The sequence below is a fragment of the Erpetoichthys calabaricus genome, chromosome 11 (genome assembly GCF_900747795.2).
Source record: "Erpetoichthys calabaricus chromosome 11, fErpCal1.3, whole genome shotgun sequence".
Classification (NCBI taxonomy): domain Eukaryota; kingdom Metazoa; phylum Chordata; class Cladistia; order Polypteriformes; family Polypteridae; genus Erpetoichthys; species Erpetoichthys calabaricus.
This window is the reverse complement of record NC_041404.2, coordinates 62,088,764-62,110,737: the sequence shown is the minus strand read 5'-3', so window position 1 is coordinate 62,110,737 and position 21,974 is coordinate 62,088,764. Positions and strand designations below refer to the sequence as shown.

At 41.1% G+C, this 21,974-nt stretch overlaps 1 protein-coding gene across 1 annotated transcript in view; it reads left to right on the top strand.

Annotated features, from left to right (window-relative positions):
- The window catches only part of ttc1 (tetratricopeptide repeat domain 1), a 50,750-nt gene that overhangs the window by 15,096 nt on the left and 13,680 nt on the right, over window positions 1-21,974 (top strand). Inside the window, exons 3-5 of the mRNA XM_028813175.2 lie at window positions 9,715-9,775; window positions 17,024-17,136; window positions 19,994-20,030. Coding sequence (XP_028669008.2) covers window positions 9,715-9,775; window positions 17,024-17,136; window positions 19,994-20,030 — 211 coding nt within the window. The remainder of the gene's footprint in view (window positions 1-9,714; window positions 9,776-17,023; window positions 17,137-19,993; window positions 20,031-21,974) is intronic.

The following is a 21,974-nucleotide window of genomic DNA, read 5'->3' as shown; positions in this document are numbered from 1 at the left end:
TCGCTAAATTCTGAAAAGAGTGATACCAAACATATTTATGTAGGTTTTAAAATAAGCCCAATTGAAAGCGTGACAAAAAGCATCACATAAAGACCTCACATAAAATTGTTGCACAAAATCGTTGCACTTTTAGGCTTAGGATTTCATATATATATATACAGTGATCCCTCGCTATATCGCGCTTCGCCTTTCGCGGCTTCACTCCATCGCGGATTTTATATGTAAGCATATTTAAATATATATCGCGGATTTTTTGCTGCTTCGCGGGTTTCTGAGGACAATGGGTCTTTTAATTTCTGGTACATGCTTCCTCAGTTGGTTTGCCCAGTTGATTTCATACAAGGGACGCTATTGGCAGATGGCTGAGAAGCTACCCAACTTACTTTCTCTCTCTCTCTCTCTCTCTCTTGCGCTGACGTAGGGGGGTGTGAGCAGGGGGGCTGTGTGCAGCTGCTTCCTGAAGGACATGCTGCACGGTGCTTCGCATACTTAAAAGCTCAAAGGGCACGTATTGATTTTTGACTTTGTTTTTCTGTGGCTCTCTCTCTCTCTCTTCCTGCTCCTGACAGAGGGGGTGTGAGCTTCCGCCTTCAACAGCTTTGTACCGGCGGTGCTTCGCATACTTAAAAGCCAAAAAGCCCTATTGATTTTTTTTTTGACTGCTTGCTTTGCACTCCTTTGAAAAGGAAGATATGTTTGCATTCTTTTAATTGTGAGACAGAACTGTCATCTCTGTCTTGTCATGGAGCACAGTTTAAACTTTTGAAAAAGAGACAAATGTTTGTTTGCAGTGTTTGAATAACGTTCCTGTCTCTCTACAACCTCCTGTGTTTCTGCGCAAATCTGTGACCCAAGCATGACATTCTAAAAATAACCATATAAACATATGGTTTCTACTTCGCGGATTTTCCTATTTCGCGGGTGGCTCTGGAACACAACCCCCGCGATGGAGGAGGGATTACTGTATATATATATATATATATATATATATATATATCCTGTAATGAGACTTTTTGGATGATTTTTTCAAGTCACACAAGTGGAGACCTTGGCCATAAGATTTTTTTCAAGTCCCGTCCTCCTGTCAACCATTTTCAACCACACACACAATAATCTCACCTCTCATTCGTGTGAATGCTTTTATCAGACACAGTTCCTGCTCTCTCAACTCTTATAAATTTTAACGTTTTCCTCACTTTAAGTTCCCAATTAAAGAAGACATATTATCATATTATGTCCAATCCTATTGAAGAATTTCATCCCAAAGGGCTGTCAACAGAAGAAATGTGTACAGAGGCAATCCTAGCACCGAGAAACGATGAAGTCAAACAAATCAATGCCAAAAAAGTCAACCGGTTACACGGCAAATTAGCTAAATGCGTATCAATAGACTACGCTGAAACAGTTGGTGGTGATGGTGCAGAAGATGAAAACATGGACTTACAATATCATGAAGAATTTCAACAACCGTTTAGACCGTCTGGTCTTCCACCGCACAAATTAATGTAGAAAGAAGGATGTGGTACATCTTCAGGGGATAACATTAGACACCAAAGGAGATCTTGATACGCCATTCGTATTAAAACATTTACATTTTCCAGTTAGAATAGCTTTTGATATGACCATTAACAAATCAGAGACAAACATTTGAAAAAGTCGATTTATTTATTAGAGTGAAAGAAACAATATTCACTCACGGGCAGTTATATGTTGCGCTGTCACAATGTAACTCCAAACGCAGAATCAAAATTCATTGCAATATTGACGAAAATTTAAGTAAAAAATTTTTTTTTTACTGAAGTTTAAAATGTATTTGCATGTTAATTTCCAAGCCAAACAGAACAAAATCATATAACGCAACAAATAACTCTTAACGCAACATGAAAAATAATTTACTGTCAAATTATTACATTTTACTCTTTTTTTAATATGGTTAATTACACGCTGTAATGTAAAATAGTTCTATTATGCATAGGTAACAATTCCCATGAAAATAAAAATGTTTAAATTGTGCAACCACATCCCCATAAGCGAGCGACAAAACCGCAAAGAGGCTAGTGCGTAACGCAGGCCGGGGGTTGGCGAGCGAAGCGAGCAGGGGGCAATCCCCCTAGTGTGTGTGTGTATATAAAATAAATATATATAATTTGTAGCTGGAGATCCACAAAGGGATTAAATGAATCGCGTATCATAAAGTAGTTTTTTATTCCTGAGCTTTCAGCTCCAGCCAGGAGCCGTCATCAGAGGATAATGATTAGACATACTAGAATCAAAGGCACTATAAACAGTCCCCAGGTTACGTACAAGATGGGGACTGTAGGTTTGTACTTAAGTTGAATTTGTATGTAAGTCAGAACAGGAACATTATTGTAACAAATGCTATTATTGACCGACTGTAACCAAGTGCTCTGCCAATGAATGATGGAGTTTCACCTCTTTCTGACTTTTTTATTATTTCTACTTTCTTTTCAGTGGTGATGGTTTTTCTCTTCTTTACTGTATCACCAGCACTTGCATCACATTTGTGTTTCAGAGACATTGTTGAAAGGTGAAGACAAAAGGTTAAGATGAGCTCTTCTGTACAGCACTGTACAACGCTTTCACAGCAGATTAGGCACCAGTCGTCAGCACGTCTGATGTACAGGGTGGTCCAGATCTAATTATGCAATTCTCATTACGCTATAACTTATTCAGTTTATTACATAGAAAATCACCCAAAAAATCACGGACCATCGAGAAGTGTGCAAACTGACGACATGAAGAATCGTCTTTGCACCGAACTGGAATCGTCCCTGCATAAATCAAAGTCATCCAGACGATCTGGATCTGCAGAATTAGATCTGGACCACCCTGTACTGACAAGAGACAACTTCCTGCTATGTGTGTAACAGTACAAGCAGGCTTGCTATTGAAAATGAATGGGGGCAGCGAGGGGCGGTTCATCACCAGCGCACATCACAGTCACCTCCACTACAGTATGCTGCCTGCAGCGTACGCAACACCACCACTCCCATTCAACACACAGCCATCCAAGGCACACTACAATGCTACCCCCTGCCGCCCCATTCAGCCACAACAGGATCACCACTTGCAGCATTACCAGCCACGCAACTTGAACGAACGGGGCAGCCGTGTGTGGTGGGCGAGCAGTGAAACCGCTTGCCACCGGGAGCCACCGAAAGGACACTGCACTGCACGTGCAGCGAAATCGCCCCCCTCCAGCGTCCGCAGGCCGAAGATGATGGAGCGGCAGTTACTGAGGCTCATGCGTTGCAGTGCGGCCCCGTTCGTAGGTTGAATGTCCGTAACCTGGGGACTACCTGTATATAGCAAAATAAGGCGGGTTTCTGTCTACCACCTCCCAAGTCCGGCTCGCTTGCTGGGTTCCCAGCAGTCCTTTAAATAGTCCTTGACCCGGAAGTGCTGGCAAGTCACAGGGAAGGAAGGACAGCTGGAGAATTCAAGTTCTTTAATCAGCCTGGAAGTACTTTGGAGCTTCCGTCCTCGTAACTACCTTGTAGTTCTGGGCTATAGAGAAAGCATGAGTCCCCAGGTCCTTTGACTGCTGCCCCTGGCGGCACCCAACAGGGCTGAGAAACCAAACTCCAAGTCCCTGGATGCCCTGCAGGAATGCAGGGCACCGCTACACTCCAGGGAAGCTGCCAGCTAGCGTTTTGGGGAGGCAGTGTCGACAAGTAGCTGCCTTCCCCCATCCTTCCATTTTAGGGGCATCCTGACCTGCCAGCTGTCTCTCACAGTATGTATGTCTGAAATATTCCTCCATAGTGGACCTGTTAGTTGAGTAAGACTGGTTTATGTAACAATACATTTAGGATGCTGTGCGCAGTCAAAAACCATATATACTCACGTATAAAACAGGTCTTGAAACCCGAAAAATCATTCATAAAATCAGACCCCGACTTATATGCCGTTCAAAATTGTGACACTTAATTTTTTTTTTTTTTTGCATCTTCTTCCCTCCTCCAATCTCGCACCAGTTTCTCAGACGCATCAAATTTTGTTGCCAGCACAGTTATCAATTTCTTTCTCTACTTCAACGACGTTTAATTTAAAACCAATTGAATGCTCCATCGTAGATGAGGGATGTTCTTATCATAAAGGTGTATGAGGGTGTGAGATACAAAGAACACAAATCGCTGCAAACGTCGCTTCAGAATAGTTCAGGTATTACGTTGTGGTCACGTGGCCACAATACATAGAAAATAAGAAGGCCCTGTGCTCCGTGGTTACTCTCTCAGGTGGGCGTTAGCGTATCGTAATCTCTTGGACCAATAGCGTGAGTTTTCTGCATTCGACTTATATGACTGATATTATAAAATACCAGAAATTATACTTTAAAATCAAATCCTTATCCGCGAGTATATACGGTAGTTGGATGACTTGACATATGGATTATGCGACACGAGTGATGTGAATTTTTTTCCCTGGACGTTTTTGATGCTTTTCTGTTGTCCACCATTGGTCACCATAGACTTCTGTTCTGTCACAAGCAAAATGTGAGATTAAATGTTTTTTTTTCTCGGCCATCACTACAAACTACGAGGAGTAATTAGCGTCTGTGTCATTTCTGGGTGGAGTTCTCCTTTAAGGAGTCGATTGATTAACCTTAGAATGTCACACTTTGCCCAACCCTAATTTTAAGGCCTTGGTTTCCTACCAGTTCTAAGCTACTTGAGGAAGATGTAGTTTTGGGCTCGCATAATAAAACAAATGTGTTGGCCAAATGACAACATAACAAGACTGTGACAAAGTAAGTTTATTTTTAAAGACAAATTATTTAATTACAGATTTAATAAATAAGAGATTAAGTGTGTATATTTAATTTAAACCTGCCCCATCATGGCGGTGTATCTTGTCTGTTGAACTTGTGTGTATCATGGCTTGATGATTTTATGCAGTTCTTCGATGTGAGAATTCAGGCCTCGGGCCGCATGGTGGTCCAGCAGCCTTGGATTTCACAGTGTGAAGCAGAGTCAGACGTGTTTGTCACTCTCGAAAGCCAATTGCAGCTTGACTGCCTGCTACCAGGAGACATCAGAGGGACCGCCAGACTGCATGTCACACTTTCATTAAAGCGGAGTCAGGCAGAGTAATATTTGTGACCGTTTCGTTGCTTTGTCGGTTGGTGCTCGGTGTGATTTTACCCGCTTATCTGTGAAGGGTCAGCTCATCTCTTCAATTTACTGGCCAGCGTGAGTGGTTTTGCAATACCCACCGTGTCTTCAGGTTTATTTGAAATAAAACTTTTAACACAGAAATGTCCTGTTTAGCCCTGCAGTCGGGCCCAGTCTAAACTACTGTCGTTTAATTATAGTATTCTGTCCTGTAAACATTTTGCTTTATTACTGATAATAGATTAGTGCTCTGAAAATGTTAAGTTGATTTATATTCTCTCATAACCAATTAGCATTTATACAAGACTTGCAGAGGATAAGGTAAGGGAGCTGAAGGAATGGCTGCTAAAAATGGCGTTTGCACTCCTATTTGAATAATAAATAAATAAATCTGTCATTTTGGGCAGGAATAGCCATTAGTAACACTAGTAATGTCTTGGCTATATTTTAAAATCCGTGTAATGGTAGCTTACTAAACAAGGAATCAAATTTTTACCAAAAACATGAACATTTCTGGATGTGTCCTAACTGTTGACTGGTGGTGCAAGTGGAGCCTAACAATATCTGACCATTGCCTTTACCATTGAACTTTGTAGGAAAGGAAAACAGAAACTCCAGTAAGTAGCAGTGCTGGGAAAAATAAACTGAAAGTCGGACACAGTCACAGTCCTGCAGACCTCGGCCAACTGGCTACCCAGCCCCTCCTGCCCAATCAGACTCACATAACTCAACTAAGCAGTTGTGAGGGGGGAAAAGGAGCCCAGCACTGGACAAAGTGGCAGTCCCAGTCTCTGAGCCAGTCTGGGATCATCAAATCAGCATCTTTGGTGATGAGGGAGGAAGGCCGCCCAGATACACAGGGACAAGGTGCACTGCACACGGACAACAAGTTGGGCCCAAGATTTGAGTTCAGGACGCTTGATGTGTGAGGCAGCAGCACTGTCCACTACTCCACAGTGCCACCCATCTGCCTAATTATATACCAGCATTTTTCATTTCTAATAGAAAAGTAAAAATGTAATTTTATTCCAGACTGTACCAACGCGTTTTTTGCTGTGGCAGCATGAATTGTCGTAGTTTGCCCCGTTCACAAAGAAACAATAGCAGCTATGTAATTATAGCAGTTGCTCCATAGCAGTTTGCATTCCATGTAAAAGTTGTACCTGACTGTTATTGTTTTTGTGTCCAGAGCCTGAAGCTGTGTCGTCTCTGACGTTAGTGCTGTAACAAATCAACGGTTGGAAATAAGACAAGTAAATTTTAGAACAGACATCCATTAAGGCTGTCAAACACACCACTGTGAATGTGTCAGGAGTATAAGCTCTACTCCAGAGTGAGCTGGGCCATTAATGAAACGGCCGATGGGTTTGACGCAACTTGTGCAGAGTAATAGGCCGGCTGACTAACAACAAAATGATAGATTGGTGTCCGGAGTGGTGGCTCTGAGGCTAAGGATCTGCGCTTGTATTCAGAAGGTTCGAATCCCTGCCACTGCCGAAAGAGATCCTACTCTGCTGGGCTAGGCACTTAACCTTCAATTGCTCCAGGGGCGCTGTACAATGGCTGACCCTGCTCTCTGACCCCAAGGGGAATGCGAAAACTAATATTCTTAATACAAGAAATTGTATAAGGTGAAATAAAGAACAAAAAAAAAGGGGGGGGGGGGGGGGGCTGTCTAAGCCTTTGAGCATAGGAAAGGTACTATATAAGTAAGAACAATGCGTTATTATCATATTCAAGTGCACATCTTGTCAAGGAATGATTATAGCAACAAACCATAGAAAAACAAAAAAATGTGCAGCAGAACACAAAAGCTGAACACAGGAGGCTTTGAAAAGCATTGACTGATGTTCTGAATGTTGGTTCCTTGTGATTCACTCGAAGTGGGAAAGGGTTGACCAGAATACAGCAAAAATCCTGGTGGTGTGAGGTATGTGTTTTATTAAATGTATTGTATGAGGCACTAAAAAATGCAAAAACTCAACAGGGTGACCCTTGAACTGAAACCACTAAAAAGTGATATGGAGATTGTAGAGAGAGAAGAGCTGCTCAGATTAAATTGGCTGAAATCGAACAAATCACCAGAACCAGAGAACATTTATTAAATAGCACTTAAAGAATAAATGTCGTATTTTTTCAGGTTGAAATTATTTCTTGATGAATGTATAAATGCATTTGCCATGCAAAATTGTCTTCTAAAATTTAAGAGTATTCTATAAATTAAAAAAAAAACATATAGTCAGCCCTAGAGATTTACAGATTTACAAAACTTATCAAATACATTATGTTTGAGTTTTGATAAAAAGAACTACAGTGGAACCTCGGTTCACAAACGTCTCTGAACACGTACAAATCGGGTTACGACCAAAAAGTTCGCCAAACTTTTGCATCTCTTCACGACCACACACTCGGTTGACGAACAAGCCAGTTTCCCCTTCCGGATTGTACTTGCCGATGATTTCCGCACGTGTTGCATTGTTCTCGGTCAGATATGCGTGCTTTCGATGTGTACTCTTTGTGCGCTATTTCGTTTCCCTTCTGGTTTGTATGTGCTGCTGATTTCCGCACGTGTTCAGTCTCTCCCTGTATACATTGTTCTCGGTCAGACGTGCATCGCGCAGAGGGACTCTACCTCAAAACTGTAACCTCCTCTCCACCCAGCTTCCCGCTTACTGCTTCATGCCAGAACTTGACTCATGCAAGGTTAGTTTTCTTGGTTGTTCATTAAAAAAAAGTGTTTACAGCGAGCGGTTCCTAAGGCTGTAGCGTGAACTCCTGCAATGTTAGTTTTCTCAGTTCAAGATTTTCTCAGTGTTATTCAATGTTTTTACATTTAGTTTACTATTACACTGTGCATTCTATGGTATAATTAACTATTTATGTGCTTAAAAATCTTTAAAAAATATATATTTACATACAGTTTGTACAGTCCGGAATGGATTAATTGTATTTACATACTATCCTGTGGGGGAAATTACTTCGGGTCATGACCAAATCGGGTTGCGACCAGAGCTTTGGAATGAATTATGGTCGTGACCTGAGGTCTCACTGTATGCCATGTTCCCTGTTTCTGATGTTTGTGACAACAAAAGGGTTCTGGAAATCATCTTTTATTGCATACTAGGGGGGCCAAGCCCCCAGGCGCCTTTGGTGTCCAACCCCCAGTTGCAGCCAGAATATTAGTAAAATCTGTAAATGTACAAAAGAGAAATTATTATTTATTGGAGTCAGAATCACGACATTCTATAAATATGTAAAAGAAAAATTAATTATTATTTAATGGAGTAAAAATCATGAAATGAGAATAAAATATTTACTCTTTTACTGATTGGAGTACAGTATTCCGGGGATATAAGTATCCATGACTGTCCTGCTCCACTGACAGACTGAGAAGATCGTTCCTCCCCCAAACTATGCAACTCTTCAATTCCACCCGGGGGGGGTAAACGTTAACAATATATAAAGTTACTGTCTGTTTTTACCTGCATTATTATCAATCTTTAATTTAATATTGTTTTTTGTATCAGTAAGGTGCTGCTGGAGTATGTGAATTTCCCCTTGGGATTAATAAAGTATCTATCTATCTATCTATCTATCTATCTATCTATCTATCTATCTATCTATCTATCTATCTATCTATCTATCTATCTATCTGTCTGTCTGTCTGTCTGTCTGTCTGTCTGTCTGTCTGTCTGTCTGTCTGTCTGTCTGTCTGTCTGTCTGTCTGTCTGTCTGTCTGTCTGTCGTATTTATACATAAACGATCCATTCGTTTTAACTGACATTCTTATAGATAACAAAACATTTTTAAAAATGACTCGGCTTACTGGGCCTCACAGGAAAATAAATGGAAGGAGTTATTAAACAAAAGGTCCAAGAGAACATGTCTGGAACAGGCAGTCATAATGGGTTGAGACTTGCAAAGTCATGTTTCACCAATATTCTGTCATTCTATGAGGACAATGCAAAAGCAGATGATCACAGAGGTGCCGATTACATTATTTATCCTGGTAGGCATCGTGCCATAAATGCTAGGCCTCAAATAGAAAACTGTGTAGGTGGTTAGAAAATCAGCTGTGACAAAGGAGTACAGAGGGTTATGGAGAGGCAAACTTCAGAATTGTGTGACGTTAGACGCATGATACCCATGAAGGGGTTCGTCAAATGGCTAGGAAAGTGCCGGTCTTGCATTCACTTAAATTCTGTGGAGCCCCTGTCAGCAGATCTCAGCCTGTTGGAGCATTCATTTGATTGAGACATAATGAAAATAAAATTGAGATCCACCATGAGCTCCACAAACAATAGGAAGTAGTAAAGTTCACAAGATTCAACGTTCCTCCCCTGCACTTTGGGCCTATCACTGAGCTCGTTCCCCTTCAGTTTGGGGTTTTTCTGATGACAAATAGGAATGGAATTTTATGTTTTTCTTAAATGCCTTTCTAAAAAAAAAATCCCTATTTTCTGGTTAAATTGAACAACTGTACTAAGAGTTTGTATTATTTCTCTAATCATTATTTTAGGATGTGTGATTTAACCATTGTATTGTCTGCTACCTTTTAAAATCTTCATTTGTTTCACAGAGCAGAAGAGATGAAAGTACAAAGTTGAAAGAAGAAGGAAATGTAAACTTTTCAGCAGGAGGTAGGAAAGCACTGAGAGTCTTGTGTGACGACACTGAAAAGATGAGTACATTGTAGTCGCAGCCAAAAGACGACTGTTGCCACTGATGAAGATTGTTGGTTTTAACTGCAATCCGCATATTAATGTGACATGGGGGTAATCGCTGCAGCCCCTTAAAGAATTTCTTTCTTTTTCTATGCTGTGAATGTGCTGTGTGACAGATAGGGGGTGCTGTCGTCCCCTTAAACCCTCAGACCAGACTTCAGACACCAGATAAAGTCCAAATATTGACTTTATTATAATAGTGCACAAAGCACCCTCCACTCCACAATTCTCAATAATCAAACAATAACTATTCCTCCACCCAGCAGCTCAGTCACACTTCCTCCCAACTCGGCTCATTGCTGGGATCTCCCACACTCATTTTAAAGTCTTTAACCCGGAAGTGTTTTTGTCCCTCAGTCCATGTGACTTTATAACACTTCCGGGTCAGGTGAAAACTTTGTTTCTTCAGCCCGGAAGTACGTCATTCTTGCCATCCCCTCGACTGGGAAGTTTTTCTGGGCTATAAGGAAAATGCACATCCCTGGGCCTCCCTGCAGCGTCCCCTGGCGGCCCCCATGTTATCCAGCAGGGCTGTGACAAAAGACTCCAAGTTCCATGATGCCCTGCTGGAATTCGGGGCCCCTCCATGTTGCAGGGATGGCTCCATCTGGCGGCTTGGGGGTATTGGCCGGGATACACTGCAGGCAATCTCTCACAGCTGTTATCGGAGTCCTGACAGTTTTGAAAGTATACAAAGCACACAGGAATCAGATTTTCACACAACTCTGAATTTTTCACTGCACAGTCTCATCAAGAGGTTTGCCCCAGATGAGTGCATGCCCAGTGTAAACGAAGGTCAGCAGTGCATGCTTTTTCAGGTGTTTTATTATGGACAAGGATTCTTTTATTAATCATCATCATATCTTATCACGCCACTGCCGTATCCAGGTAAGGGCGGCATCATTAGCCATCCTTAAGATCTTCATCGGTACATGTAGGGCCTCTGGAACATTCATGGAGAATGTGGTCCATTGTTTGGGTGGGCTCACCACAGGGACATTCATCAGTTGTCGTGAGGCCCCATCTAAATAGGTTGTCCCTTGTTTTGCCCACCTTTAACCTAGCTCGGTTAAGCGCGACCCAGTCTTTCCTAGAGAGGGATGTTCCATTGAGTAGATGCTCTTGGGGTGTAGGAAGAGCTTCCTTGGGAGGGCTGCAGTCAGTCTCTCGCCACCTCTCGAGTCTATGTCTTGTGGACTGCTTTGGATTAAGGGGTTCCACTGAGTCCATCAGTTGCTTGAACCTTTCTACTTTTATGTGACGTATATGGGGAGGTGTGATCCTGGCCAACCTGTATAAAGCAGGAAGGAACGTTGGTCACAATGTGCCAGTGAAGATTCGGCATGCACTATTTAGCTTTACATTTATATATCGCTTTTCTCACTACTCAAAGAGCTTTACATAGTAAGTGGTGAGCCACGTCAACCATCAATAATGGGTAGCATCCATGATGTGTCGGCAGCCATTTTGTGCCAGTATGCTCATCACCATTTAGTTATTGGGAGGTGAAGGTGTGAGATGTAGTTAGCCAATTAGAGGCAGGGCATGATTAGGGGGCCTGAATGACTAGACGATGGTGGGCAATTTAACCTGGACATCAGGATAACACCCTACACTTTACAGAGGATGGCAGGGATCTTTTGTGACCACAGAGAGTCAGGACCTCAGTTTCATGTTTCATCTGAAGGGCATTGACATTTTTACAGCACTGCATCCCCCGTGACTGCACTGGGACATTGGAATCCACATTCAGACCACAGGGTAAGTGCCCCCCTGTTGACCTCACCAACACCTCTTCCAGCAGAAACCCAAGCTTTTCCTGTATGTTCTCCCATCCAAGTACCAGATGGGCCTGAACACGCTTAACTTCAGGTGAATGACCAATTCTGAAGTGCAGATGGTACGGCTATAAACAGTCTGAAAACGCCAATGTGAATGGAGATGATTTTTGTTTGAAAACTTAGTTTTTAAATGAAAATCTGGTACTGCGGACATAGCCTCAGAGTTGTGGCATGTTACATGTTGATTAGCACATGTAAGTATGAGTACACAATGCCCTTTAAATTTAGAATCCATAATTAATCCAAAGGTCACATCTTTTGGATGTGGGAGGAAAGTCATATAAAACTATCTCTCTGTTATACTAAAAAATCCTGGGACGAGATGTGACTTTTTCAGAGAGACACTTTCACATCCTGTGAGACGAGACTTTGTGACAAGAGATTTAACCACACCCGGGGCTGGAAATAAAAGATAGAGTACGTGACAAAGTAGAACGTCGTAAAGAATTCAAAAACGTTGCTGTGATACAAATGGAGAGCAGGTTAGAGATAAAGAAAGTACGAAAATTCGAAAGTCTCAAAAAAATGGTAGTAAAGATTGCATTAGCACTAACAAATGGAAATTATTACTTGGTGAAATAACGGAACAGTGAAAAGAGATCGAATGTATTGTTTGGATTTAAACTTTAAGTGTAGATCATCTAATTCGTGTTGCCATTAGAGAAAAGTCATGTTTCTTCCCAATGAAGAGGCCTATCCGCGAGGATTAAAAGGTTTGTTGTTTGGTGAAAGTGAAATCCACAAGCGGCAGAGATGTGAAGTGGCTGGCGTGTAGCGCAGGCCTGGGGGGGGGGTTGGAGAGCAAAGCGAGCAGGGGGCAAAGCCCCCTAGTAATAATTTAAAATAAAAAGAAAATTGTGTACCTTATTTTCCGTGGACTGAGTCCATTTTTAATTGAAGCTGTAGAACTCTGAAGGCACCAACGGCACAATGTGCTTAAGAACGTGCAGGTATAAATGTCAAACAGTGGTTTGCTCTCTTGCTCCGTTTGATCCTGTGCTTCAGCGAGAGGCCACACTGACGTCCTTTTCCAAGTTTCACACACAGGAGGCCACATCACCCACATTCCAGTAAATTTGCTAGAAAGCTCGTGCTAATATAATATAGTACTGAAATGATTGTTAAGTTCCTCGTGAATTTTCCTTGCACATAATCTGAAAGCTGTTTTTAATTTGAGGGCAGCTGTGACAGTTGTGGGCCATCACTTAAACTTAAATGTACACTTTAGCTTTGGGTGGCTTTTATGGAGCAAAGGCTGTTAGTTGCTCTGTTGTTCCTTCCATGCAACCCAGAGTTCAGTGTGCTGAAATGATACTTTGGGTTCTGCCAGTTCATTATTCTTATTTGACATTACTCTCTCAAACATCACAAATACATGGAGCAGTCATGAGGACGCTGAGATTCAAATTGTCTGAAGACAGTTATTTTATTACAATGACCCCAGGAACATACCTAGCCTTGACCTGGCATGCACATACAGTAATCCCTCCTCCATCGCGGGGGTTGCGTTCCAGAGCCACCCGCGAAATAAGAAAATCCGCGAAGTAGAAACCATATGTTCATGTGGTTATTTTTATATATTTTAAGCCCTTATAAACTCTCCCACACTATTATAAACATTTCACGCACAATTATACAGCATGAACCCTTTGTATTCTCTTAGATATTAGGTAAGATTCGTTTTAAATTATGTATGTAAACACAGTTTACATACAGTAAAACCTAAATATTATTTTAAAGATATCGAGCGTCTCCGATATCACATATGTTACAGCCATTACGACAGACAGGCCACCATCAATAAATACGTACAATGCAAGAAAAATTGTATTCAATAAAATGTGTGTACAGTGACACTAAACTATGTACATGTAATAAGTACTGTACGTAAATAATTATGGTTACTCACCAACAATGACACGACGACTTGTCTGATAACGATGAGTTTAATTTTACTGCACAACAAAGGAGAGCGTTACAGCTCTTCTGAAGGAGCCTCTTCAGGCGACTGTTTAGCACCGCCATTGTTCTTCTTCCATCACTCTTCAATCCAAATCCCTAAAGCAGATTCCATCCAGACTACTGCCTTATCACGTCCACTTGCAACTCATTGTGCGCCCTGATTAAAAGACACTGCGGCCGTAGATCTTATATGCTTTTCCTCCTTTTTAAATAAAAAGAATCGTGGACTCATTTATGCTGTAATGGTGTCCTGCAGCGGTGTAGCTGTTTCCTTCCTTCAGTATATCCAAAACTTTTACCTTTTCTGCAATCATTTGCATCTTCTGTTGGCGCTTGTGCACGTTAATGCTGAATGAGTGAGATTAGACTTCCTGGTTAATGCAGCAGTCCGTCACTGAGCCAATCAGCAGCACACAGGAACTTAACCGCATGCTGTGATTGGGTAGCTTCTCAGCCATCCACCAATAGCGTCCCTTGTTTCAATTCAAATGCGTCCCTTGTTTGAATTCAAATGGACAAATCAACTGAGGAAGCACACGTACTGTAGACCGCAGACATCCGCGAAGCAGTGAAAAATCCGTGATATATATTCACATATGCTTACATTTAAAATCCGCGATGGAGTGAAGCCGCGAAAGACGAAGCGCGATATAGCGAGGGATCACTGTACTCACACACAGAGACAGTGATAATGAGAATGAATGAATCAATAAATAATATAGGTATAATGATGATTATAAGGTATAAGCACCTTCAGCATGGAAAAAGCTCTATATAAATAACATTTTTTTTAATATTCTACACCTCCCGGCCACTTTATTAGGTACAGCTGTTCAACTTCTTATTAATGCAAATATCTAATCAGCCAGTCACATGGCAGCACCTCAGTGCATTTTGGCATGTAGACATTGTCAAGACCACCTGCTGAAATTCAAACCGAGCATCAGAATGGGGAAGAAAAGTGACTGAAGTGACTTTGGTTGTTGGTGCCAGACAGGCTGCTTGGAGTATTTCAGAAACTGCTGATATACTTGGATTTTCCCACATAACCATCTCTAGGGTTTACAGAGAATGGTCTGAAAAAGGGAAAATATCCAGTGAGTGGCAGCTCTCTGGGTAAAAATGATTTGTTGATGCCAGAGGTTGGAGTAGAATGGCTAGACTGGTTGGAGCTGATAGAAAGGCAACAGTAACTCAAATGAGCACTCATTACAACTGAGGTATGCACAAGAGCAGCTCTGAACACACAACACGTCGAACCTTGAAGGAGATGGGGGGGTATCTCCGGCAGCAGGAGTGGTCTTCTGTCAGCTAAGAGCAGGCGACTGTGGGTACAGTTCACACGGGCTCACCAAAATTGGACAAAAGAAGATTAGAGAAACGTGGCCTGGTCTGCTGAGTCTCGATTTCTGTTGTGATATTTGGATGGTTGGGTCAACAACATGAAAGCAAGGATCCATCCTGCCTTGTATCACCGGTTCAGACTATGGTGGTGTAATGGTGTTGGGGATATTTTCTTGGTACACTTTGTACCCCTTAGTACCAACAGCATTGTTTAAATGCCACAGCCTACCTGAGTCTTCTTGCTGACCACAGTATGCCCATCTTCTGATGGCTACTTCCAGCAGGATTAACGCGCCATGTCACAAAGCTCAAATCATCTCAAACTGGTTTCTTGAACATGACAATGAGTTCACTGGACTCATGTGGCCTCTCAACCTTTAGAACACCTTTGGGATATAGTGGAGAATGGGAGATTTGCATCCTGGATGTGCAGACAACAAATCTGCAGCAACTGTGTGATGCTATCGTGTCATTATGGAGCAAAATCCCTGTGAATGTTAGCAGCACCGTGTTGAATCTATGCCATGAAGTATTATGGCAGTTCTGAAGGTAAAGCGGGTCCAACCCGGTATTAGAAAGGTGTACCTAATGAAGTGGCCGATTAGTATATATTAGGCAAATAATGAAGAGAAGAAAAAAAAACAATATTAAACAAAAACAAAAGCCCTCCCCAGTTCCCCTGACAGTGATAATAATTTACAAACACTACACAAAAGAAACCTAACAAAACACTAAGCAGTAGATGATGAACAATCAACACTTACAGCACGGCCCAAAACACAGTCCAGTACAGCAGGTGTGCATGATGGAGAGAAAGAACTGAGATGCCGAGTGAACACTTTACTCGGTGTAATGAAAGTTTTGTCCTACTGTGTTCCAGGTGTTGTGTGAAGAATTGTAGAAGTTGGGAGGACAAAGACGTTTACCAACTCAAGACGAAATCACACAGACAGACAGGCACAGGACAAGCACATAAATCCAGAAGGAAACTGTAACCCAGTTGGTGAATGTAGTTGTAATCCAATAGTGAATGATGCGTAGAACCAATTACCGTATATATACAGATGATCGCGATCCTCTTGGCGTCTTTTTGGCTCTTTTTTAAAGAGCGCGCCTAATTCCTAGTCACACTGAAGCAGCCCAATGGTGAAATACTCCCAGGGCTGCTGGGAATTGTAGGAAATATAAGTAGTGCTGCTATGTACATTTGAAAAGAAGCCTGTTGTGTTCCAGGACTCGGCCCCAACTTGTCATTAAGCAGCAGTGAAAATTAAAGGGGACTAAGTGGTCATATTTTAGAACACTGGTGCACATCTAAACTCGGCCAGTTACAGGGTTTATAACTTGGTGATCACCCATTTTCACAGATGTGGTTGAAAATCCATTCAAGTGTGGGCACTGCTTCACACTTCCAAGGAGCCCTCCCTCCCTACCCCCCTAAATATTTTATGAATGCTTCGGCACACTATCGGACCTCTAAGGGGGAGCCCCCATCCCATCGCTGTCTGAAATTGTTTCAATATTTAGCAGCCAAAACAATTGGGAGTACCACCACTTCTTGTATACCACAACCCTTCCAATGTCAGCCACTGGGTATGGTTGATTCTGCCAAGTCCACACAGAGAAACCCTCCAAGTGGGAATCAAATCAAAGTCCAACTGCAGTGGGGTGGCAATAATAGAATTATGTTAAAGTGTGCGTTATGTAAATGGCAGCTTTTAAAGTTAAAACCACAGCAAGCATCAAGGCTGCTGGGGACATGAAGTTTTATGATAATTCCAAGCGAGGTGTCTGTGCAGACTATCGCTGTTGGTAGTGAGCGCACCACATTTTACATTCCATCCACAAACTGTTTAAGAAATTCTGTATTAATTCAGGCAGAAACAAACTTGAACTTGCTTATTGTCTTACAGGCACTACTGACACCTCAAACGGCTACCATTTCGCAGAAGATGTGAAAAGCCTGAACTGTTTTTACCAAGAGTTGTAACCTCTTAATGTTGTTTTCCTCCTTCAGAGTACTGCAAAGCAGAGGACATCTACACAAGGGCGCTCGCTATTTGTCCATTCTGTTATGAAAAGGAGAAGTCCATCCTGTTCTCCAACAGAGCTGCTGCCAGAATGAAAATGGTAATGTCAGATTAAAAGTGTTCTTGTCATGCATTGCCAGATGATTTAGTAGAACAGCACATCACTCATCATTACTGTTGGGTTTTCCTGCCATCATTATGCCTCTTCTAGCTCCAGGAGACAAGAGGATGTATAACGATACCAGTGACATAGTGGACGGATCTGTGATTCAGTTTAGTTTAGATTAGTATGCTGTTTTGCGTTTTTAAAGTAAATATTGCTTTACGGACACTTTATTAATATGATTTAATTTTTTTTTCTGTAAAATAAGTAATAAAGCATTATCAATTTTTGCTAAGTTTTCAATTAACAGACATATTCAGTACAAGTTCTAACTTACATACAAAATCAGATTACAGGTAATGGACCCAAGGCCTGCCTGGGTAGCGTTTGGGCAAAAGTAAGATGGGCTGGAGTTAAAAAAGAAAACAGTATAACATCCACAAGAGTAAGTTAGGACACCTACAATATCTAATTTAGGGAATTAAAGGAATACGCCATCCCAAAAATACTTTTTATATGTTAGTTTCCCCATGTTAGAACCTTAGAACAATCTAGATGAGAACAGGCCATCCACCCAACAATGCTTGCCAGTCCTGTCCACATAATTCTTCTAAAATAACATCAATCCCAGTTTTGAAGTCCTTCTGTCTGCCACACTACTGTCTGTGCCTCCCTTTGTGAAGAAAAACTTTCTAATGTTTGTGCGAAATTTACCCTTGATAAGTTTCTAGCTGTGTCCCCTCGTGTTCTTGCTGAACTCATTTTAAAGTCACCTTCTCAATCCACTGGACTAATTCCCCTGATACTTTAAAACACTTTAATCAGGTCTCCTCTTAATCTTCTTTTTCTTGTTGTTTGTAGCAATGACCCAGAAAAATTTTAATCTCATGTTTTCATGCACAACAGATATAAAAATGTTTCTGATAGAATAGGCGTCTATGAAGACAATGCTGGACAACACCAAACAATATTAAAATTGTCAGTTAAAAAAATCCCATGTTACTCATGTTGCATCATACATATGAGAACTTGTCCAGTCGTAGGCTCGCCACTTGCCAAATGCAGGCATTCTAACTAAATTATCTGCTATATAATAAAAACCCTAAAGTCTGCATGTCTGGACTCTCCGAGCAGTCTGATTGGTCAGTTTGTCTTTTTTTGTGATTTGTCAGTTTGGCTTTTGTAACGCAGTTAGAAGAGGAATTGTGAGATACACAAGGAGGCATGCTGTGAGTCGCCCTCAAAGACGAAAGGTATAAAAGCAGACGTGAGCTAGGCGCCTTGAAATGATAAAATGCGAGAGGCAGGTTTTATGGGAACACCATTCATGCAAGAGCCAGTCAAGAAAGGAAAGGACCCGAGGATACGCATAGGACAAGAGATACGAAATATTTTTATTTATACTATTACCTGTCTTTGTACCATTTCCAGAAACTGAAATGGAACCTGCTCAAAAAGAGGTCTGTTTGCAAGTTATACCCAACAACCCCCTGTAAAAAGTGCCTTGTCTGCACAGAGGGTGGCCATGGAGAAACCACACAGGCACACATTAATGTTGATTGTCCCCAGATGACCACCTTGACGTGGCAGATGCATTACTCAGTCAATCTTACACTACTGAATGAAAAGTTCTTCATCAATGTGAAGATCTGAAAGAGCACTTATCCATCGGCGCATTCCCAGTACAAAAACAGCGTTATATTGTGTGGGGCAGACTGCTCATCAGATTGGTGGGTGGGGCTAAATGTTTGAGTGACAACGAACTGTTAGAAAGGACAGGGATCTCCGCATGCCACAAGCCTTGAGAACATTTAAGGAGACAGATGGAAACTTTTATGGAGAGGATAAGTGGCAGCTCCATGCAGGCATTGTGGTTATCCTTGATGGGTCATGGAGAGTGAGAGGGCAATAAAGACAACGGGCAGCATTACGTTAAGGTGCTGAAACACTAGCAGCGTCTTTTCCTCCGTGTGTGTTTGTTGTTTAACAACACGTTTCTCGTAGATTGTACCAGCAGGAAAGTGTAATGCAGTCGTTAGACTTTTTAAATAGTTTATTACTGTTTAATCAATGTGCCTATTGCTTGTCTGCACGATTGACTACTGCAGCTCTTACTGCTGTGATGTATGAAAGTAGATCTTTGGTAGCCCACTGTCCACCTCAGGCAAAAGTAATTGATAGACAATGATTTACCAATAGGAACAGGTTCAGCCTGTTGGCCTTAATAATAATAATTCATTACATTTATATAGCGCTTTTCTCAGTACTCAAAGCGCTATCCACACAGGGAGGAACCGGGAAGCGAACCCACAATCTTCCACAGTCTCCTTACTGCAAAGCAGCAGCAGCACTACCACTGCACCACCTGTGAGGAACCCTTGATCGACAAAAGACAACATAACAAGAGGCCTTCTGAAATCAATTGTGCTGGCGTTAAAGAGGCTTCCAGAAAAGTCTCATTATTAGAGCAGCTTTTTCAAAGTAAGGCCAAATAGATCAATTTCAGGTAACTGTGCCATTAACCAAAAAAAAAATGAAATTGTATGTCATGCTAATTACATGACTGTTATTTAAATATGTACTTTTTCCCCATTATTTAGTGACTTATTTATAGTTACACTGCTTTACTTTTATTTTATATGCAATTATTAATAATCACTATTTTATTTATTTGGTTGAATTGGGTATTCCATGCTGTATTGTACCTTGCATGTTTGCCTGTTCTGTTTAGATTGATGATTTTATTTGCCTATTTTTCAGCATATGTAAAATGTACATCTTAATACAAGACCTGTTTAACTGTATGTATTTCTAAAAATGTTGAATTATTATTAAACAATGCTATCTTTTGCAGGATAAGAAAGAAGATGCTATTTCTGATTGTACAAAAGGTAATTAAAAAAGATTCTGCCTGTTGTGCAGTATGTGTAGAATTTTTTGAGAATGTTTTTGTTGTATAGAATTCTGCATTTCTATTCATGTTTCATCTTTTTAGACAAATATTTGTATTTCTTAACATCATCACTGGTGATGTCAGTGACTCCTTAGTACACACGTCTCTGTGCCCCTTGGCTTAGTTATTTTATTCTTAATATGTCATGCTTGATGCATTACTTAAGTCCTAAAAGATAATAAAGAAAATCCTTCTTTGAGATCTTAAAAATGCAAAAGGACAAAAAATTGGAAAGGTTTAAACATTCAGTTAGAAACCTACAGCTTCTATACCGAACTGATTTAACATTATAGCAGTGATGAGATTCACTAAGTGAGGCTCCTCGACAGTTTCCCTCTCCTCCTCATTTTGTGTAGGTGAATCATCACAGGTTTGGGCTCCTTTGCCGTCTAATGGGAGATTTTATTTCCTCTCTGCAGTTCCCGTCTTGGTTAAAGCTTTTGGTGTCCTTTATTGTTGCCTTAGTGTTCACATGCATTATTTCTGTGCTGCTGTCACCTGCCATTACTGCCCCTCTGGTAGCCATTGCAGGCACAGATTAATTGATCGAGTGCGAGACTGGCCCATGCATGACCAGCTGCTTTTCTTTCCCATGCACTGCAACAGTATGTTAAATGCTAATAAAACCAAAAAGGAGTGATTTTTAAGTTTTATAAACAAAATGTCAAAACAGTCTAAAGACAAGGAATTTCATGATTTGCCTAATCAGCTGTGTCGTTTTTTGAAGATATACGTTTATTCTGAAACTGATGTCGGTTTAGGACTAGTAACGATGTGACAAGTTGAAATGACAGGGTGACGCAGGTGAGGCAGTCGTGTTCTATAAGGAGCCCCAAAAAAAGGCCTAGTCCTGCAGGCGCAAACATGGGTTGAGGTGTGCCAGTTTGCATCACAAATAATCCAGTACTTTAAGAACAATGTTCCCCAAAGACAAATTGATAGGATTTGGGGGTACTTCACCCTCTACTGGTCACAATATAATTAAATTTTGTATACATGGGGTGTTCAGCAAACACTACTACAAAAAAAATCAAACCACAAATAACCATAACTGTCCAAACCTTATTGAAAACGCTTCCCTGAACACTGCTTTTTAAACTAATCTTTAATACTGTACTTAATTGATTTTCATTTTTCATATTTGTATTTAATTACACAGTCCTAGTCTGATACTGGACATATGTTCCATCTTCTTTGTTTTTGTCCACTTCTGCATGTGTAAGAAGCTGCTTCATCTGACGTGACTTGTGCAGATTCACTCTGAGCGCCCACTACATCTGCCTGCTGCCCTTCACCTTCAGCCTCCTCCTTTTCTGAGCTCTGCCCCTCAACGATTTCCTGCCCAAAACATTCATAATCTGATGGCATCAGAAGGTATCTCTCTGCGCTTCCTCACTCTGGTCTTCACTGCCGGTCTCCATGCTGTGTGTCTCTGAGTCTTCCTCTGACTTATAATCTGCTACGGCACTTCTTTTCTTAGCTCTTACTTCTCAAACTTGTAAAGGACTTCAAAAAAAGTAACACAATAGAAACTCGCCTCTAATTAACATATTGAGTTATAAAGGAATCCTGAAAATGGCAGGTTTTGTTCACAAACACAGCACTTAAAATGTGCATGTAAAAATACTGACACTTTACCAATTCTGGGGTCACTAGTGACCCAATACATTTTAGGAAAATAAATGATCATAATGAAATAATTTTAATAGTAAATAGGTAGTAATTGTTGTAGATGAAATGAACTGTATTCACACTGGCTTATATGAGCATGTGAGAGCTGTAAACATGACATCATGAGTTGCTGGCGACCTGAGGTACGTATACAAGGGTTAAAGGCTTCAAGTAATCTATTTAAATCTTGATGCGTAAAGGAAAAACGGCT